This window comes from Thamnophis sirtalis, unplaced genomic scaffold (genome assembly GCF_051295495.1).
Source record: "Thamnophis sirtalis isolate CommonGarterSnake01/CBP01778 unplaced genomic scaffold, rThaSir2_p1.2 scaffold_2, whole genome shotgun sequence".
In the NCBI taxonomy this organism is placed as follows: Eukaryota; Metazoa; Chordata; class Lepidosauria; order Squamata; family Natricidae; genus Thamnophis; species Thamnophis sirtalis.
The window spans coordinates 26,041,479-26,059,139 of record NW_028261382.1 but is presented as its reverse complement, the minus strand read 5'-3'; the positions used below and the strand labels follow the sequence as shown (position 1 = coordinate 26,059,139).

Sequence of the window (17,661 nt, the reverse complement as noted above, 5' to 3'; positions counted from 1 at the left end):
GGCTCCATTGTGGTCGTAAGTCGAGGAATCCCTGTAAAGATCGGGCGGGGGGGGGAGACCCCTCCTATGCCAGGATGCCCAACCAGAAGGAAAGGAGCCTCCCTCCTCACCCAGGACCCCACGGCCTCTCGCTGTGTGTGTGTTTGTGTGTGTGAAGGAGGGGGAGGACCCAGTTGTGGCTTCACAGCTGCAGCGCCTGCGCCTCCCCCCGCCCATCCGGTTCCGAGGCGGCGGCAGGGAGGAACCGCCGGGCGCCATGGCAACGCGCTGATGTTGCGGGGCGTCATAGCAACGCGCTGAAGGGGCGGGGCGAGGAGGGAGCGTGCGCACGCGTACCCCCGCGCGCGTGGCGGCCGTTGGTAAGGGGAGGAGCCACGGCCTCGACGACGGGATAGGCCTGGCGCGGCGAGAGGCTGCCGCACAACGACCCTGCGAGGTAGGCCGCCCGCCTGCCTTCGGGGGACGGGGGCTGAAGGGGGTGGTTGGGGGCGCGCGGCCTCCTCAACTTTGGCGGTTCTACATTATTTCGCTTTTCTGGCGTTCGTTCCCTCACTTCCTTCCCTTCATTTTGAGCGCCCCCCCTCACAGATCAAGGGAAAGAACCCCAAGCCCCCCCTTAGGAACCTTTTCCGTCCCTGCCGTGGATGATGGGCCCTTCATCATGAGGAGAGGGGATTTGTATGGTAGCGCCCCCCCCCTTTGAACTTTGGGTGGTGGAGAGAGATCCCTGAAGGATCTTTGAGGAGGGGGGTGGATTCGGGGACCCCGTTGCCCTCCCTTCCCAGGCTTTGCTAGCTGCGAGGGAAGAGGGAGGGGCTCTTATAAGCCTCCCCAGGCTTGTTCCCCCCTCCCCCCATTTTCTTGCCCCCATTGGTGACCCTCCTGCTGCTGAAGGGGGCTGAGTTCAGCTCTGCCCTTCCCCCACCCGTCTCTTTCACTTCCTGTAGTCTCCCCCCCCCTCAACTTCACACTCCCCCCCCCTCAGTCTTTGGAAGAAGGCAAAAAAGAGGGTCACAGGCAGTCCCCGACTTAACGGCCAGAAGAGAGCCCCAAGTTCCTGTCGGCAAGCAGGCTCCTTGTTAAGTGAGTTTGGCCCCGTTTTATGACCTCCCTGGCTACGGTTGGTTAATTGTGAAGTTAAGTGAATCACTGCAGTTCTTAAATGAGTAACCGGGTTGTTAAGTGAATCAGGCTTCCCCCTTGACGGTCGAAAAAGGGAATTGTGTGGCCCCAGGACACTGGGACCGTCATAAATAAAAGTCAGTTGCCAAGCTTCTGAATTTTGATCATGGGACCATGGGGATGCTGCAAGGCTCATAAGTGTCGTAAGTCTCTTTTTTCACTGCCATTGTAATGGTCATTAAGTGAACTGTTGTAAGTCTGTATTGCAACTGGGCTGGATTAGGGTCTAAGTAACCCTGCTCTTCCTCCTGAAATTGCTGAGGACAAATTGCAACAATGCGGAAAGTATCTATGGTTGCTGATCTTGAGTCCTGTGTCTAGGAGACACATTTCATCCTTTTCCTGCAGTTGAGCTGCCATAGAGATCCAAGGGTCAGTCCAGAAAATGCATTAACAGAATAACAGGATTGGAAGGGACCTTGGAGGTCTTCTAGTCCAACCCCTCTGCTCAAGCAAGAGACATTATCCAATTTCAGACAAATGGCTGTCCAGTTTCTTCTTAAAATCTGTCAATGATGGAGCGCCCACAACTTCTGGAGGGAAGCTATTCCATTGGTTGATTGTTCTCGATGTCAGGACGTTTCTCCTTGATTCCAGGTTGCTGCTTTCCTGGGTGAATTTCCATTCCTTGATTCTAGTCCTGTTTTCTGGTGCTTTGGAAAATAGGTTGACTTTCCTCTTCTTTGTAGCTGGGACTACTGCTATCACGGTCCTTCTCTTCCTTAGACTAGCCAGGCCCAGTTCCTGCAACCGTTCTTCATTTGTTTTAGCTTCCAGTCCCCTCATCATCCTGGTTGCTCTTCTCTGCACTCTTTCTAGAGTCTCTGCGTGGCGACCAAAAATGGATGCAGCATTTCAAGTGTGATCTTACCACTTATAAAGTGGTACTAACCCTTCATGTGATCTTGATTCTGTTAATTGGCTTTTTTGGGTAACTGCAGCACACTGCTGGCTCTTACTTAAATGGTTGTCTTCTAAAACTCCTGCATCACTCTCACTGTTCCTCTTAATGCTGTTGAGCCAGCTTCTACCTATTCCGTACCTCTACATTTGATTTTACCTGCCTAAAACCTTACTTTTCTCACTATTGAATTTCTTTTTGTTAGATGGGACCCGGTGTTCAAGTCTGTCAAGATCTTTCTTAGTGTCCTCTGCAAATTTGATGAGTTCCCCTTCTATTTCCTCATCTAAATCCTTTATGAAGAGTATTAGCCCAAACCCGCACTGCAGACTTCCCTTCAGGACTACACATTGAGTGTGGTTGGTCAGCCACTTACAAATCCGTCTGATGATACTATCTTTTTCTATCTTATCGAGTAGTAGGTTGTGGTCTATCAAATACTTTACTGAAATCCAAGTAAATTATGTCCACAGCATTTCAGTGGTCTAATTTAGCCACTTTGTCAAAGAATGCAATAAGATTTGTCTGACATGATGTGGGTTTGACAAACCCATTTTGGCTTCAGGTTATAACTTTGCTTGCCTTTAGGTGTTTGCTGATTCATTGCTTGATTATCTTTTCTAGCATTTTCCCAAGTATTCCCATTCTGTAGTTTCCTGGACCCATTTCCCCCCACCCTCTTTTGAAGATGGAAATCATGTCAGCTCTTTTCTAGTACTCTGTGAGTTCTTCGGTGCTCCGTTACCAATTGTGTATTGATAACATTTATGGTTGCAATTGTGATTGCAGCCATATATGTGTTTTTCCCACTTCGATATCCCTGTCTTTACATCTGATACTTTGCTGAGTATAAACTAGTTTCTTTTAAAGGCTGTGTATAAACTATTTAAGGGATTTTCATCATCACCAAGTTAATCATGAGGTGAATAGTGTTCTTCCAGATGAATCTACTCTAATAATAATTTCCTACAATTCTGATTTGTTTCATGAACCTCTGATTTTTAAAATGGGAATGACCCAACTAATACTAGGCACATCAGTGGATCCATTGGGTGGTCTCAAACTTTTGCAATTAAAACAGAAGGCTTGGCTAATCTCAATCATTAACGTTTCCAGGGGCAACACAAAGGGCCACACCAGCTTGGCTAGCACTTTTAGGGTTCCTTCCCTGACCATTTTCCCCTCATATTCCTCTTCAGGTTTTTCCTCTAAGATGGAAACTTGGCTAGTAAGAAAGAGTGGCTCTTTGACTTCTTCCTAGTTGGTGCATCTCATGGATTCTCCTAGCAGACAATGGAGCACCTCTCAAGCGATGGGCCCCAAATCTTGCAGCCAAAGGAGGAGAGCTGCTCTGCAAGGCAAGAGGCAGGCAGCAGTGGGGACCATCTCTCCGAGGACCCCCCAGAAACCAAGCTCCCCTTTTCCAACGATCCTTTCAGACTGCAGTTAGAAGGATCCCAAGCCCCAGCTGGGCTCAAGTCATTCACTCCAAAGCCTCCCCGTAAACCGAGGCTGGAGCGGACGTCGTCTCTGGACGAACTGATCTGGCGGAGGAGGAGGAGGCCTTTCAGAATGAATCAAGGGAATTCGGTTGATTCCACTGAGGGGGGCTCCTCCGATGGGTCTTTCCAGGGAGAGAGCCCCACCAAGCAGGAAGGCGCCTCCAGCGGCAACCACCGCCATCTCCAGCCTCGGCATGACTTGAACCCAGGCTCCGAGGGTCCCCACCTCAGCCAAAGCAGACCCAGCCTTTCAGCTTCACCCCGGAAGTTGTCCAAGGTCTTGGCCTCCCAGCCTCCACCTCCTCTGGAACTTGAGGGCTCCTTTCCTTCTCTGAGGACAACTAATAGGATTGACCCAGATTGCGCGGAGTACAAGTTGGGCTCCTGGAGGGGGCTTCCAAGAGCAGGCAGCAGCTGGAGCGACACGCAGCTTCAGAGCCGGGGAATGGCTTGCGAACACTGCTTGGCCGCCTCCACCAAATCGACCTTCAGCCTACTGGCCCCCATCCGGATCACCGACGTGAGAAACAGGTGTGTATCTTGGGTCAGAGGGACCATGAGGGTGGCAATCCCCCCCCCCCGCTCCAATATGGACATGGCCTTTGCAATTTTTTTAAGACAAATTCGTCTTTGTTTAAGGAAATCTGAATGCGGAAACGGAAAATTGTGTGTGTGTGGGGGGGGGTTCTTAGAAGGATGCTTTAGCAGCAACCTAATACTCCCCTCCCCCACTAATGTTGATGTTAAATCCCTGTCAGTTTTCAGTGTGTAGCTTTTAGATGATAAGATTTTGCTTACTCTTCTTCAGAAAGTTATCTGTCTGCAGAGATAGTGCTGTTTACGTACACACTACTCCGCCCTGCCTTCCCAGCCCAGCTGCTTAGATCCCTGGCATAAAGAGAAGGATCGCTAGCTCAGCTTCAGCCTTGGAGTTGCCAACAGAAGGATAGGGTAGCCTGTGAGGAGGAAGCCCCTGTTGCTGTTTTGCTGATCTTTCTGTAGAAAGAAGGCTGTTTTGTATTCATCAGGAATAGGACACTTTTTTCATCTTGAGAAAGGAGAAATCCATGATAAAATGACTTCTGACACCACTGAGCTAGCTCTGAGGAGCCTCCCTGTCTAGGAACCACTGACTGTGGGATGGACTAGCCTGTCCCTCTCTAAAATCGAGGCCAAGTCCTAGAGAGGCTCCTTGATAACAGGAGGGCACCATATTTCAGTGGCTGTTTTGTCCTTCAGGTGCATGCAGCCATCCATGGTTAAGGTAGAAAACTAGCAGAAGTGAGCTGTTCATGGGTTAGAGAACCTGTTTATCGTGGAATAATCCTGATTGCATTGCAGTATATCTTTTCTTGCCCACCCCTCCCATTCCAGGCTTTGGGTCGGGAGAATGGGGAAGGAAAGAGTGGCTAGCCACCCAGCTCTACTTTGCACAGGTTGGGAGGGCTTTAAAAAGTGCCTCAGGGAGACCCACCATCCCTGGTGACCGGGTTTAATAACAGGGAGAAAGGACGGCTCTGCGTGTGGCGCAACATTGTTCTTCTAGCAAAAATTCTGTCCATGATCTTTGAACACAACTTCACACTTGGGTCTGTAGAGATTCTCAGCCCTCCAGGTCACGGTGGTCCCAACGGTGCTTTAATCTTTCAGGGGAACTTTACCCTTCCCTGCTCATTTGGCAAGGGCCTTGTCAAGGGAGGTTAAATGTGGAGATAAGGATTGTCCCACCCCCATCCCCCCAGTGGGCTTCATGATTTGAGTTTGTCCTCCTGAGCATTGTAACTGCCGCCTCTCACTGAACTGAAGAAGACCTCTCTCTGGGTCTCTTCCCCCCCCCCCCCCCGTCTCCCCCCTTCCCATATCACTCCAGTGCCAGCGGAGCTTTTTCAGGGGAGCACTTTTCCACAGCTACCCTGAGACTTTGGAGCTAAGAAGGGCCTGGCTCACCTCCTCCTTTCTTCCCCTTTTGGCTTCTGACTCCTGAGTTCAGCCTTAGTTGACTTTCCACAGGTAAGTCAAGCCTATCAACCTTCCCTGTAGATTGTCTCAACGCAACAAAACAGAATATCCTTTTCTACAGAAGCTACTTGGAAGGCAGCCTTCTTGCTAGTGGTGCCCTCCTGGGAGCAGAAGAGCTGAACCGGTATTTTCCTGATCGCAACATTGGCATCTTTGTAGCCACCTGGAACATGCAGGGCCAGAAGGTGAGGAAGTGAGGGGGTCACGGTCCTTCTCTAACCACCAGAAGTTTTCATAGGAAAGTCCAGGAGGAAAAAATGAAGGCTCAGCTCAGCTTGGCCTACAGAATTGGCAGGTCGGGCTCACACAAACTTTTCTCCCTGGGAAAACATTACTGCACACTTGCCCTTTTACACCATGAACTCTGCAGATATTTCTGGCAAGTGATTCTAATTTTGCATGTCAAGTGCATATTTTAATGCAAACGATTTGGAAGCATGTTCAGTGAGGATATGTGCAACCTGTCGGGACTAACCAGCAGTCTTGGATCCATAAATCCACTTGCAGCTCCTCCATTCCCAGACACGGAGTGTTTTCTAATCCCTTTCAGCTTTTCTTCCACAAACCATTTTTTTTCTGGGAAATGTAATAAAAGAGTGGAAAGAAGCAGATGGGTTAGTCCAGCTTTCTAGAGGTGATCTGTGGGTGAGAAAACAAAAGAAAACGGGAGCCTTTCCTTGTGGGATTCTTTTGTTTTTGCCACTTTACAGATGGGACTTGAAGTTGTCCTTGTTAGAATGCTTTGTACCTGAAATAAGTATTTGTGCATCATTTCACAAGTAGTGCCAAGGATAGCAGGAGAAGCAGAGTCACCTTAATTCTCCAAATAACGTGGATTAAGTAATTTGTCCATTTTCTGAATTCCAACTCAGGTGAACAGAAAAAGTGTTTGCATCCTGCAGGCAGAAAAAATGGATTTGACCCCCTGTATCATTTCTTGTTGGCAGCTAGAGCCCCCCAGTCGGCCTGTGGGGCTCCTCTACAATTGGGAAGGTCATTTTTTTTCTTGCAGGAGCTCCCTGAGGTGCTGGATGACTTCCTGTTGCCGTCTGAGCCCGATTATGCACAGGACATGTATGTGATAGGGATCCAAGAAGGCTGTCCAGATAGGTATGGAAACAGAAGCATCTTTGTAGCTGAGGGATCCTTCCTCCCTTCCTCCTTTCATGTATCCTTCCTTCCTTCCTTCCTTCCTTCCTTCCTTCCTCTTTCCTCCTGAGTATCCCCACACTACAAGTATGATCACCACCCTCCATGGGGTAAGGCTGTCGCAAGCCCTCTTTTGCAATGAGGCAGAACTTTGGGCGAAGGCTGCCAGGGCTCCCTTGGCAATCTTAGTCCCGTCTTCTCCTTCCCTCTTCACTTCAGCGGGCGTGACCAGAGGCCAGCATTCGGGAGAAGAGTGCAGGTGGGCCGTTCCCTGCCAGGAATTGGGAGCCAAGCGGAGGGTCCCAACCACACGGAGCGAGTGCGAATGATGAGTGCTTCCGGGCGATCCTGTGTCCTCTGAATCAGCCTGACTGGGGCCCAGAAGTCCTTTCTGAGTTTGGATTAGGCCTGCTGACCTCCGAGCTGCTCCAGGACCGAGTGGCCAATTGGCTTTGCTTTCTTTCTGCAGGCGAGAGTGGGAGATTCGCCTGCAGACAACGCTGGGCCCCCAGTACGTCATGTCTTACGCAGCTGCTCACGGGGTCCTTTACCTGGCCTTCTTCCTGCGAAGGGACCTCATCTGGTTTTGCTCAGGTAGGCCCGGCCAGCGATGAATCCCGTGTGGCCTTTTCAGTTGCTTCTACCATGGGAATGTTGCTGAATCGCCAGACAGCCTTGTTTTTATTTGGTGGGAAGAAAGCTGCAGGCTTAGAAGGCGGAACTGAAGGCCTTCATTAAATTGCAGCATTTTCCACCCCAGGTATTGAGGAGAAGGTCTATCCCCATCTGGTCTGAGCCTCCTTGACAGGCCGTGCCGCTTCTCTCTTCCCACAGAGGTGGAATATGCCACAGTGACCACGCGCATCGTGTCTCAGTTCAAGACCAAGGGTGCGCTGGGAATTTGCTTCACGTTCTTCGGCACGTCCTTCCTTTTCATCACTTCCCATTTTACCTGTGAGTACCTCCCCAAGTTCCGCTTGCGTCTCCCTTGGAATCAGAGTAGGTGTTTATTCCCCAAAGCTGTGTAAACAGGTACGCCAGTCGAACGACTTGCTTTATGCTCTGGTCCCAGTTGAATGCAAGTAAGTTAAGCTATGTGGAGTTATTGCAGAAAGTCTTCAAAGGAATGGATAGCATGAGACATTCTCCCCCCTTGATAGTCCCAAGGCTTTTGGGAGTCCACAATCATGCAGCAGATTAGGGGACTGGAGGCTCAAACGTAGGATGAAGGGTTGCAGAAACTGGACATGGCTGGTCTAGGGAAGAGAAGGACCAGAGGAGGCAGGATAGCAATCTTCCAATACTTGAGGGGCTGCCACAGAGAGGAGGAAGGGGGTCAAGCTATTCTCCCAAGCACCCAAAGGCCAGACAAGGAACAATGGATGGAAACTGAACAAGGAGAGATTCCACCTGGAAATAAGGATAATTTTTCTGACAGTGAGAACTATTTTTTTGAACTATTTCCATCTGGCAGATGGTGCAGGACAATAAAAACAAGGGCAAGTAGGCCGAAAAACAACTTCTACCCCAGAGCAATAACTATATTGAATTCTACTGTGTAGTGCAATATTAATTGCAATATCAGGGGTTTTAATTCAGTTGTATAGAATCTAAAGGATGTGTATTTTTATTTTTATACCTTTATTATGTATAATGTACACTGAAGATGGCATTTAATTTCATTGTATGAGGTGCAGTGACAAAGTAAACTAACTAACCAAAGTGGTTTCCAGTGGAAGCTGCTGTGTTGGGTTCCAACCTGCCCTAAGTAGCCTTCTTTTCTTTCAGCTGGAGACGGCAAAGTCAGTGAGAGGCTCCTGGATTACCACAAAACCATCCAGGCTCTTTCGCTGCCCAGAAATATTCCAGATACCAACCCCTATCGATCGAATTCCTGTGAGTAACTCGGCACTTGGAAAATGTTGCTTTCACTCTGTGTTTGTCACTTTCTCTTTCAAATAAATAACCGCCATCACGATGCCCCCGAAAGAAAGTTTGTGTTCTGGAAAGTCACTGATTTGGCCTGGGCACAAAATGATGGGTCCCAGCAATTAAAATCGGACTTTAGAGGGAACAGCCAACGTTTCCCAATCTGTGCAGTTTCGAGATGAGTGGGCTTTATTTAGGGATTTATTTAGTGATGACAGTTTTTGGCCCATGCCATCACTCCGCTAAACAAAACTAATTCCCACAACACTCTGTCAAACTATTTATTAAGTATTACTATGATTCTTTTCATCCTATCCCATATTGCCTATCTCCTTTTTTACTTATGACTGTAACTTTGTTGCTTGTCTCTTTACGGTTTATATTGTTTGTTTAGTTTCCTAGTATGACTTATGTTGATTTATGCTTATTTAGTATCCTGTGACTATCATTAAGTGTTGTGTCTTATGTTTTATGATGAATGTATTTTTACGATGACTCTGATCATGGTTTATCACTTATATCTTTTATGCACCAAATAAATCCCTTGTATGTCCAGTCTCACACTTGGCCAATAAATAATTCCAGATTAACCCCAGAATTCCCCAACCAGCAAGGGAATAGCTAAGAATTCTGGGAATTGAAATCCATGCATTTCAAAGTTGCTGAGATTAGCAACCAGGGCAGGCAGATGGTGGAAGATTATAGTCCCTATGTTTCAAAAACTGTAATGAAGTCACACAGAAATTCAGAATTTAGATAGTCCTTGACTTGCAACCATTTGTTTAGTGACTGTCTGAACTTACAGCAGCACTGAAAAAGTGACTGATGGCTGATGCAGCTTCCCCATGGCCATGTGAGCAAAATCCAGACCCTTTGCAACTGGCAGGTCTTTGTGACAGTTGAGTGTCCTGGGGTCACTTTTGTGCCCTTCTGACAAGGAAAGCCAATGGGGGAAGCCACATTCACACAGTAATCATGTGGCTAACGTAACAGCTGCGGTGATTCACGTAAGCACTGTGGCACAAATGGTCGTAAAATCACACAGAAGTCAAAAACTGGTTTATCAACAGAAATATTGGGCTCAAATGTGGTCCTAAATCGAGGACTCTCTCTACAGTTCAGACCTGAAGTGGTTTTAGTTTCGGTTGCCCTGTTGGCAACCTTTGAATGGGATGAATATCACCCTTAAGGCCCCTTGGTCAACCTCAGGTGCCCAGGAACTCGGTGCAGATGGTCAGGGAAGAAGGCTTTGCCTTGCTGCCGTGGGCTCCCCTCCACTCACTTCCCCCTCCTTCGCTTGCTCTTCTGCAGCTGACGTCACGAGCCGCTTCGACCACGTCTTCTGGTTCGGAGACTTCAACTTCCGCCTGAATGAGGACCGGGAGGTGATAGAGCAGATCCTCAACCACGACCAGGACCTGGACGTGTCGGTGCTGCTGCAGCATGACCAGCTGCGGAAGGAAATGCAGACTGGTGAGGAGCCCCTTCCCATTTCCCATGTGCTTTTGCAGGAGCCAGCCTCTTCCCCCCCCCCTTCCTCCCCAAAAGTCTTGATCCATGCAATAAGAGTTACAGAGCCCAAAACTGCAGCTGTGTGCCAGTTGTGCCCCTTCCTGCAGTCTCGGCACCACAGGTTTGCCTCCACCCCTCTCAAAAAGGCAGTGGCCCCTTTGATGCTCCACAACTCCTGCTTGGTTTCTGAGTGCAATTTAGAGGGCTGCTTTTGACCTTTGGAGCCCCGATGACCGCAGAAGAGAATTAACTCAGCCACCTCAGTTGTCCTGGAAGATGCCCTGGGCAGAATCTCTTTTCCATGGAGGGTGATGAGGTCCAGAGCAGTTTCTTTCAGTAGGAGGACCTCTTGGGGGTCAAGCTTGCTCCCTCCCTTTTGGGAAGGTGCTAAAGAAAGAGCTCTCCCAAGGAGCATTGGTCAGGATTTCTTAGGTTGTTTTTTTTTCTTTAAGGGATTACTATTTATTTACGGGTAGGTAGGTAGATAGATAATAGACAGACAAACAGACAGATAGATATGTAATAGACACAGAGAGATAGATAATAGACAGACAGACAGATAGACACACACACACACACACATACTGTTTTTGCATATCTTGTTAATCCCCGTGCATTCTAGTTCATGACAGCCAGACAGAAGCATAGGACTGGAAGGGCCCTCGGAGATCTTCTGGTCCAATCCGCTGCCCATAGCAGAAGAGTTTATGATCATCCTGGGCAAATGGTTGTCCAAACTTTTCTTGAAACCCTCCAGTGATGGAGCAGCCATAAATCCTGGAAGGGAGCCATTCCACTGGTTTTATTCTCACTGTCAGGAAGCCGCTCCTTAGTTCCAGGTTGCCTGTCTCTTTTACGAGCTTCCCACCCAGGCTTCTTGCCCTCCCCTCGGGAGCTCTGGCGAGCAAGTCCATCCCCCTCTCTCTGCGGCAGCTGCCCGTGTACCAGAAGGCAGCTGTCAGGTTGCCCCTGATTCTTCTCTTCGTTAGACTAGATGTAGCCATTTCCCTGAACTCTTCCTCCTGCAATGTATCCTGTAGACCCCTTAAAGTCTTTGTTGCTCTTCTCGGCCACACTTTCAGAAGTCTCCGTGTCTTTTTTTAAAAATTGTGATGACCAGAATTGGCAGCAATATTCCCAGTGTGGCCTCACTAATAAGCAGTCCTGTCACGCCTCATGATTTGGGTGCTACCCCTCTAATGATGCAGCCAAGGGTTGCATTGGCTTTTTTTGGTGGGGGCAGCACACGGCTGTCTCATACTTCAATTGAGATACCTAGATTCTTTGCACAGTTACTCCTGTTGCCCTAGGTACCACCTATAGATTTGGTTTTTTCCCCTGCCTAGTTCTTACCACTGAACTACATCTTGTAGCCGAGGTGGCGCAGTGGTTAGAGTGCAGTACTGCAGGCCACTTTAGCTGACTGCTATCTGCAGCTCGGCGGTTCAGATGTCACCGGCTAAGGTTGACTCAGCCTTCCATCCTTCCGAGGTGGGTGAAATGAGGACCCAGACTGTGGGGGCAATATGCTGACTCTGTAAACCGCTTAGAGAGGGCTGAAAGCCCTATGAAGCAGTATATAAGTCTAACTGCTATTGCTATTGCCAACTCAAATCTGTTAAAATCCATCTAAATCTCATGTCTGGAAGATGGCTATTAGCTATTCCCCTTATCTTGGCATCTGCAAATGTGTTGAATTCTCCTACCCACTCATCTACATCATTGATTAAGAGATTGTAGAGAAGAGCAACGAAGACGATTAGGGGACTGGAGGCAAAACCTTAGGATGAACAGTTGCGGGAACTGGGAATATGTAGAGTCTTAACATTTAACAAAGAGAAGAGGTGACATGGTGGCAGTCTTTCATTATTTGAGAGGCTGTCCCAAGGAAGAAGGGGCCAACCTATTCTCCAAAGCACCTGAGGGCAAGACAAGAAGTAACAGGTGGAGGCTTAACAAAGACCGATCCGATCTAGAATTAAGGAGAATTTCCTGAAAGTGAGAACAATTAATCAGTGGGACAACTTCCCTCCAGAGGTTATAGGTGCTCCATCACTGGATATCTTAAGAAGAGATTGGACAGCCATTTGTCTGGGATGGTGTAAGGACTCTTGCTTGAGCAGAGGGTTGGACTAGACGACCTCCAAGGTCCCTTCAACTGTTATTCTGTGTTCTGTATGTTCACTATGATTAAGTACCCACGGAGCTTTTGCTAGCTAAAAGGCAGACCCATTCCTTGCAACATTAAGCGTGTATACAGAGAGTCCTTCACTTACAAGAGGGAAGGCGGAAACCGGAAGGAAAAGTTGCAAGTCTCAAGCCTGATACCTCACTTAATCTGTCAGAAATGATGTAGGGTCTCCTGCTTGGGTGGGGGGTTGGACTAGATGACCTACAAGGTCCCTTCCAGCTCTGTTAATCTGTTAATTACCATAGTGATTTGCTTAAATACCTTAGTAAAAGTCGTAAAATTGGGTGCAGCCAGATGGTAACTCACATAATGACTATCCCATTTAATGACAAATGGTTCTAGTCCCTATTGTCATACATCGAGGCTTCGCCTCTTGCTCATTTCCAGGTTTTTTTTTGGGGGGGGGGTTATTGTTATTAAACCATACCCAGTTGATTACACCCACATTTGATTTAGCCACAGCCTGAGGGCGGAGACTGGTGACCTGTCAGAAGGGACTGGGGTGATGGTGGAGTTGGGGTGGTGGGAGAGGCCTTCCAACCCAGCACCACCTTGGCTCACTGACTCCATCTGCCTGGGAGGCTTTTTACCTTGATCCGTGTTACTAAAGCCTTTCGCCCGAGATTGTGGTTCCGGCATCCTCCATTTGCCAGCTCACTGCAGCCCCTGGCACGTAATGGCAGGGCGTCTCGGGGCCTCCTTAATGCTGGGATTTTAGGGTCCAGCCCTTTGACTTGCCTGGTCTGCCCTTTGCACAGGTTCTCTATTTAAGGGGTTCCAAGAGGCCCCCATCTTTTTCCGTCCTTCCTACAAGTTTGACGTTGGACAGGACACCTATGACACAACCTCCAAGCAGAGGACACCTTCATATACGGTAAGGGTTTGGCAGGCAGCAAGAAACCAGGCCTCCCCCCTCCCCAAGGAGCCCCTCCAGCAGAAAAGGGCAAACTGAAGCCTACCGTTCTGCCCCCAAATTCCCACAGGCAGGCTAGCCTTTCTTCCACCCACCCTGCCTGCCGCTCAATTGGTTAGCAAACTGGCCCAGAGTAAAGTAGGACGAGGAGGGAGATGGAATGGGAGGGTCTACTTCATTAAACATACCTTTCCCCCAAGCCTCAGCTCCACTCGGGTACCAAAAGATTCTGTGATAGATGAGAAGGCTTCAGCCATGCCCCACCCCTCCCCCCCAAAAAAATCTGCTTTGAGGGAAGAGAACTTCCTGCCTCCGAAGGCTGTGTGCACCCGAGGGAGAGTGTGAGCGTGGAAGTCCCCCCCCCCCCTCAACCGCTACATATACAGGACCCTTTGGCCCAAAAAGCTTGCCTGCACTGGCCCAGAGGCTTTGGGATGAAGAAGTCATGTAAATGATACAGAGATGACTTCCTTGGGTTACCTTTTCCTTCTGCAAGAGCTGATTTGGTCTAGTGGTGAAAGGCATTGGGCGAGAAAGTGAGAAACCCATGAGTTTGCTTCATTTATTCATTCAATTTTCATGCCACCCATCTCCCCTGTCAAGTGACTCTAGTTCTGCCGTCTGTATTGCGCCAAGAGAAGAGCATGGACACATTCCTGAAGCCACCAGAGGCGTTATCTTACTGTGCCTCTTCAAACTTCAGAATGGCTCCCTTAAGCATTGTCCTCATCTTTTACATGTGGCTCCTTCCCTCCTTTATTCCAGAAAAGGAAGCTTCCCATCTCCTTGCCTGCCTGAAGCTGGCATAATACTCCGTGTTCCAGGGACAGGGAAGAAACATGGCAAATTAAGCTCACCTCGCTTAAAAACAATAATGGAAGATCTCAAAGCTCTTTCCCCAAAGTTACATCCACGGCAGCTCGAGGTGTCAGGGTTCAAAAAAACACCCCCAACGGAAGAAAATCCCAAGGCTTGAGTTTCCTCAAAGTTCCACTTTATTAGAGATGTCACGTTCGCACATCTGGAAAAACACAAATCTGAGAGCTTCCAGGTTTTCCCACCTAGTTGAAAGTTCCAAGACCCTACCCCAACACCCACGTCCATCCCATGGTCCAATCCTTCATTGCCACGAGGAAAGATTCCTCTCATCCACCTCCGTCCAGGTGCAGGGACAAAGTGACCTTGACTTTCTGAGAAAGAAGGTTGTTATGGCTACACATCACCCATATACTCTGTATAATCCCCCCTCCCATTTTCCCAGAGTAGAACGTGTAGCAGGCCTGAAATATTCCAGGTCTGAGACGAGGTTCTGCAGCGCCCGAGGCGGTGTTCTCCTACCTGGGTAGGGATCTCCACTGTCACACCTTCTGGGAGGCCCCTGCGCCAGAGATCTAAGGGAGATCTGTTTGCCTAGGAGCAAGAGAGCCTTTCTAGTTAGGTTTGTCAGGGGAGCTCTGCTAATCTTGGATCTCTTTTCCAGGACCGGGTCATCTATCGAAGCCGCCACCCAAATGAGATCCATGCTGTGAAGTACTCGGCCTGCTTTGGGATCAGGACGTCCGATCACCGCCCTGTGTATGGCTTGTTCCGTGTCAAAGTGAGACCTGGGAGGGACAAGTGAGTAGGGCTCTCCTTGAGGGGCCTTTTGAAAAGGCTTCGTCCTCCCAATTGGGCCTGCATTGCAACACTTTGGTCTGAGCTGTGACTTGGAGCTGGGATGGCAAACCTATGGCATGCATGGCACAGGTGGCACACAGCCTCCTCTCTGGGCACACCAGCTGTCGCCTCAGCCCAGCTCCACCGTGCATGTGCGTGCCTCCCACCAGCCAGCTGGTCTTCGGGTCTCTGCCACACATGCGCAGGGATTGGGTCGCAGGTAGGGAACGTGCTTAGAGGGGGGTGGGGGATCAGATTGCATTTTAGGGGGGGGGGGGTCCCTTGGCCCGTTTTGGCTTCCAGGCTGGTGCAGGCAGCCTTCCAAGTGGGGCATTGCATTATGGGTGCAGATGGTTTTGGCACATTGACGCCCAAAAGGTGAGCCATCCCTGACTCGGAGGCTGGGTGATGAAGCCAGATGGCAGCCTTTGTCCCTCAGGGCTGGGATCAGGAGCTGAGGAGGATTGAGGCTTTGGCTCTGCATTGGGATGAAACCACCGGTCTGAACTAGACCAACCTACCTGTGAGAAGGCAGAGAGCCCTCAGCCACCCCATACCTGGGCTCTCCCGCTGAACTGCCCTTCGTCCTTAACAACGGGGGCTCAAGGGACGGATATGAAACCCACCCCTTTATGCAGGGTCTCTAGCCTCTACCTAAGAGAATGCAGGGCTCTGTATTTGTAGCTCTTCTTCTTCGCTATTCAGAATCTCACAGGAGCCAAGCCTAGAAAGATTTTGTACAGTCTTGTGGTCATTTCTTTTTGAAGACATTTTCATTTTGGCATCTGGGCCATTGCACAGCAGGCCACATTCTGTGGAAAGGTTACCGACCCAATTAAGGGGTGGGGGTGGGGAGAAACTGGTGCTTTAATCCAATTACCGCTGGTGCTTCCAGGCCGTGCAAAGATGGAAGTGAGGCAAAATCAGGATGCCCATTGGAATGCCCCCCCCCCCAGATTGTAACACAATATAGGTTTGTTTAAATTTTCACCAGCTGGTGTGTGCTTTGTCCCCTTCACCCACAGCATCCCACTGGCTGCAGGCCTGTTTGATCGAGAACTTTATTTGATTGGCATAAAGAGACGGAGCAAGAGGCAGCTTCAGAAAAAACAAGCTGTGAAAAACCAGAAATCCAGCGCCGTCTGTTCTGTTTCCTGACCAAATCCATTAACCCGAGAACTTCTGGGGCGAGTGGAAGGGCTTGTGGACCAGGTCTCCTTCAGCGCATTCTCTGAAACCAGGCTGGGGAGGGGCTTCCACAGGGCCCCAAAAGCGAAGAGCTCTTTGAGGCTGGGAACGGCTGGGCAGCCAAGGGATCAAGATTTACCAAGCGTGGAGCTTCTTCCTGCTCGACAGGCCGTTGTTCCTGTATCCTGTTGCTTGAGGAAAGTAAACCTGCAGGGTGTTGGCATTTACACCAGCCACAAACATTTCTTAGGTTTTCTGAGGATCATACCTTGGGAACAAAGGAACACATTCTCTAAGCTTTGTTTTGTTCACCTGCAGCTGAATTAGTCTAATTTGGTCCCACAAACCAACATTTTTCCTAAGAATTCTAGAAAGGTCCCTGAAATGCCAGATGGGCAAGGGAAGACTCAGAAAGCACCAGCATTGGAGTCTATAAGACAAGCCAGCTTCCACCAACTACATTTTTTAAAAAATCCATTAACTTAAGAAATAGTGGAAACCAGTTTCACTCAACACACAGCCTTGACTGGCTGCAAAAATCAGTATTTTCAATAGCAAAGGCCAATTTTTAGCCAATGCCAACAGTTGATAGTTAAGAAATGTTTTCCCCTTCATCATTTTCCTGGATTGTGTTTCAGTTTGCAATTCCTTGAAATAAAAGGATGATCCAGAACTTTTAAAATGTGTCCCAAGTGTTCTTCAATCTCTGTACTGCTGATATGCTTGTATTCCTACCTGGAGCTAATTTAAATCCTCATCAATGGAAGTCCAGTATTTTCAACATGCAATACACGTTTCCCCTTTAGGATACATAATTAAGCATTAATTGTAAGATTCAGAATGTAGATGTATAACATACACATTGCTTGTAGAGCTGGGTTGTGGCAAAGGGCTCATTCCCAGAGCAGGGGTCTCCAACCGTGGCAACTTTTAAGACTTGTGGACTTCAACTCCCAGAGTTCCTCAGCCAGCTTTGCTGGGAGATGAAGCCCACAAGTCTTAAAGTTGCCACGGTTGGAGACCCCTATCCCAGAGTATTCTTCCAGCCTGCAATGTGGCAACTCCATGAAGGAAATCTCGGTTCAATTCCTTACCAAGCAAACCCCCACGGAAGTAGTGCTTCATAGCAAATTCCAGCTTTAGCAAATGCGCCCAAGACTCCACTCTAGCATCTCTTTTGCTCCCCATGGGATGAACCATCAGGACAAGGAGGCTGGCAAAGAATCCCTCCAGGGAAGAGGAACAGGAAGATAACTGGGCTGAGGCTTCAGGGAGTTTTCAGTCCTCTCCTGCCTCGGCAAACAGACCAGAATCCTTTCCTCTCAACAGGAATCCCTTGTTGCATTGGGAAAAAGGAGGATTTTTGTCAGCCAGCAGAGACCAGAGGAGGGTCTGTCTCCCTGCAAAAACAGGTCTCCAGGCTGGGTGATAAACATTAAATGTACAATGAACTGGACCAATAACTTAATGCCACATACATGGTTCTAGAGCATTTTTGGTACTTCTCAAAGATGGCTCA

At 48.9% G+C, this 17,661-nt stretch overlaps 1 protein-coding gene across 2 annotated transcripts; it reads left to right on the top strand.

Moving 5' to 3' along the window:
* The first annotated feature begins 336 nt into the window (after positions 1-336).
* Positions 337-16,824, top strand: INPP5E (inositol polyphosphate-5-phosphatase E). Of its 2 annotated transcripts, XM_087704501.1 has the most exons (11): positions 337-436; positions 3,283-4,116; positions 5,666-5,789; positions 6,617-6,714; positions 7,223-7,347; positions 7,588-7,707; positions 8,542-8,649; positions 9,994-10,155; positions 13,144-13,259; positions 14,779-14,915; positions 15,980-16,824. In XM_087704501.1, the coding sequence occupies exons 2-11, from the start codon at positions 3,377-3,379 to the stop codon at positions 16,110-16,112; spliced, it is 1,863 nt and encodes a 620-aa protein (XP_087560627.1). In that variant the 5' UTR covers positions 337-436; positions 3,283-3,376; the 3' UTR covers positions 16,113-16,824. The 2 variants fall into 2 exon arrangements, with proteins under 2 accessions (XP_087560627.1, XP_087560628.1); XM_087704502.1 differs by lacking the exons at positions 5,666-5,789; positions 6,617-6,714.
* Positions 16,825-17,661: the final 837 nt, after the last annotated feature.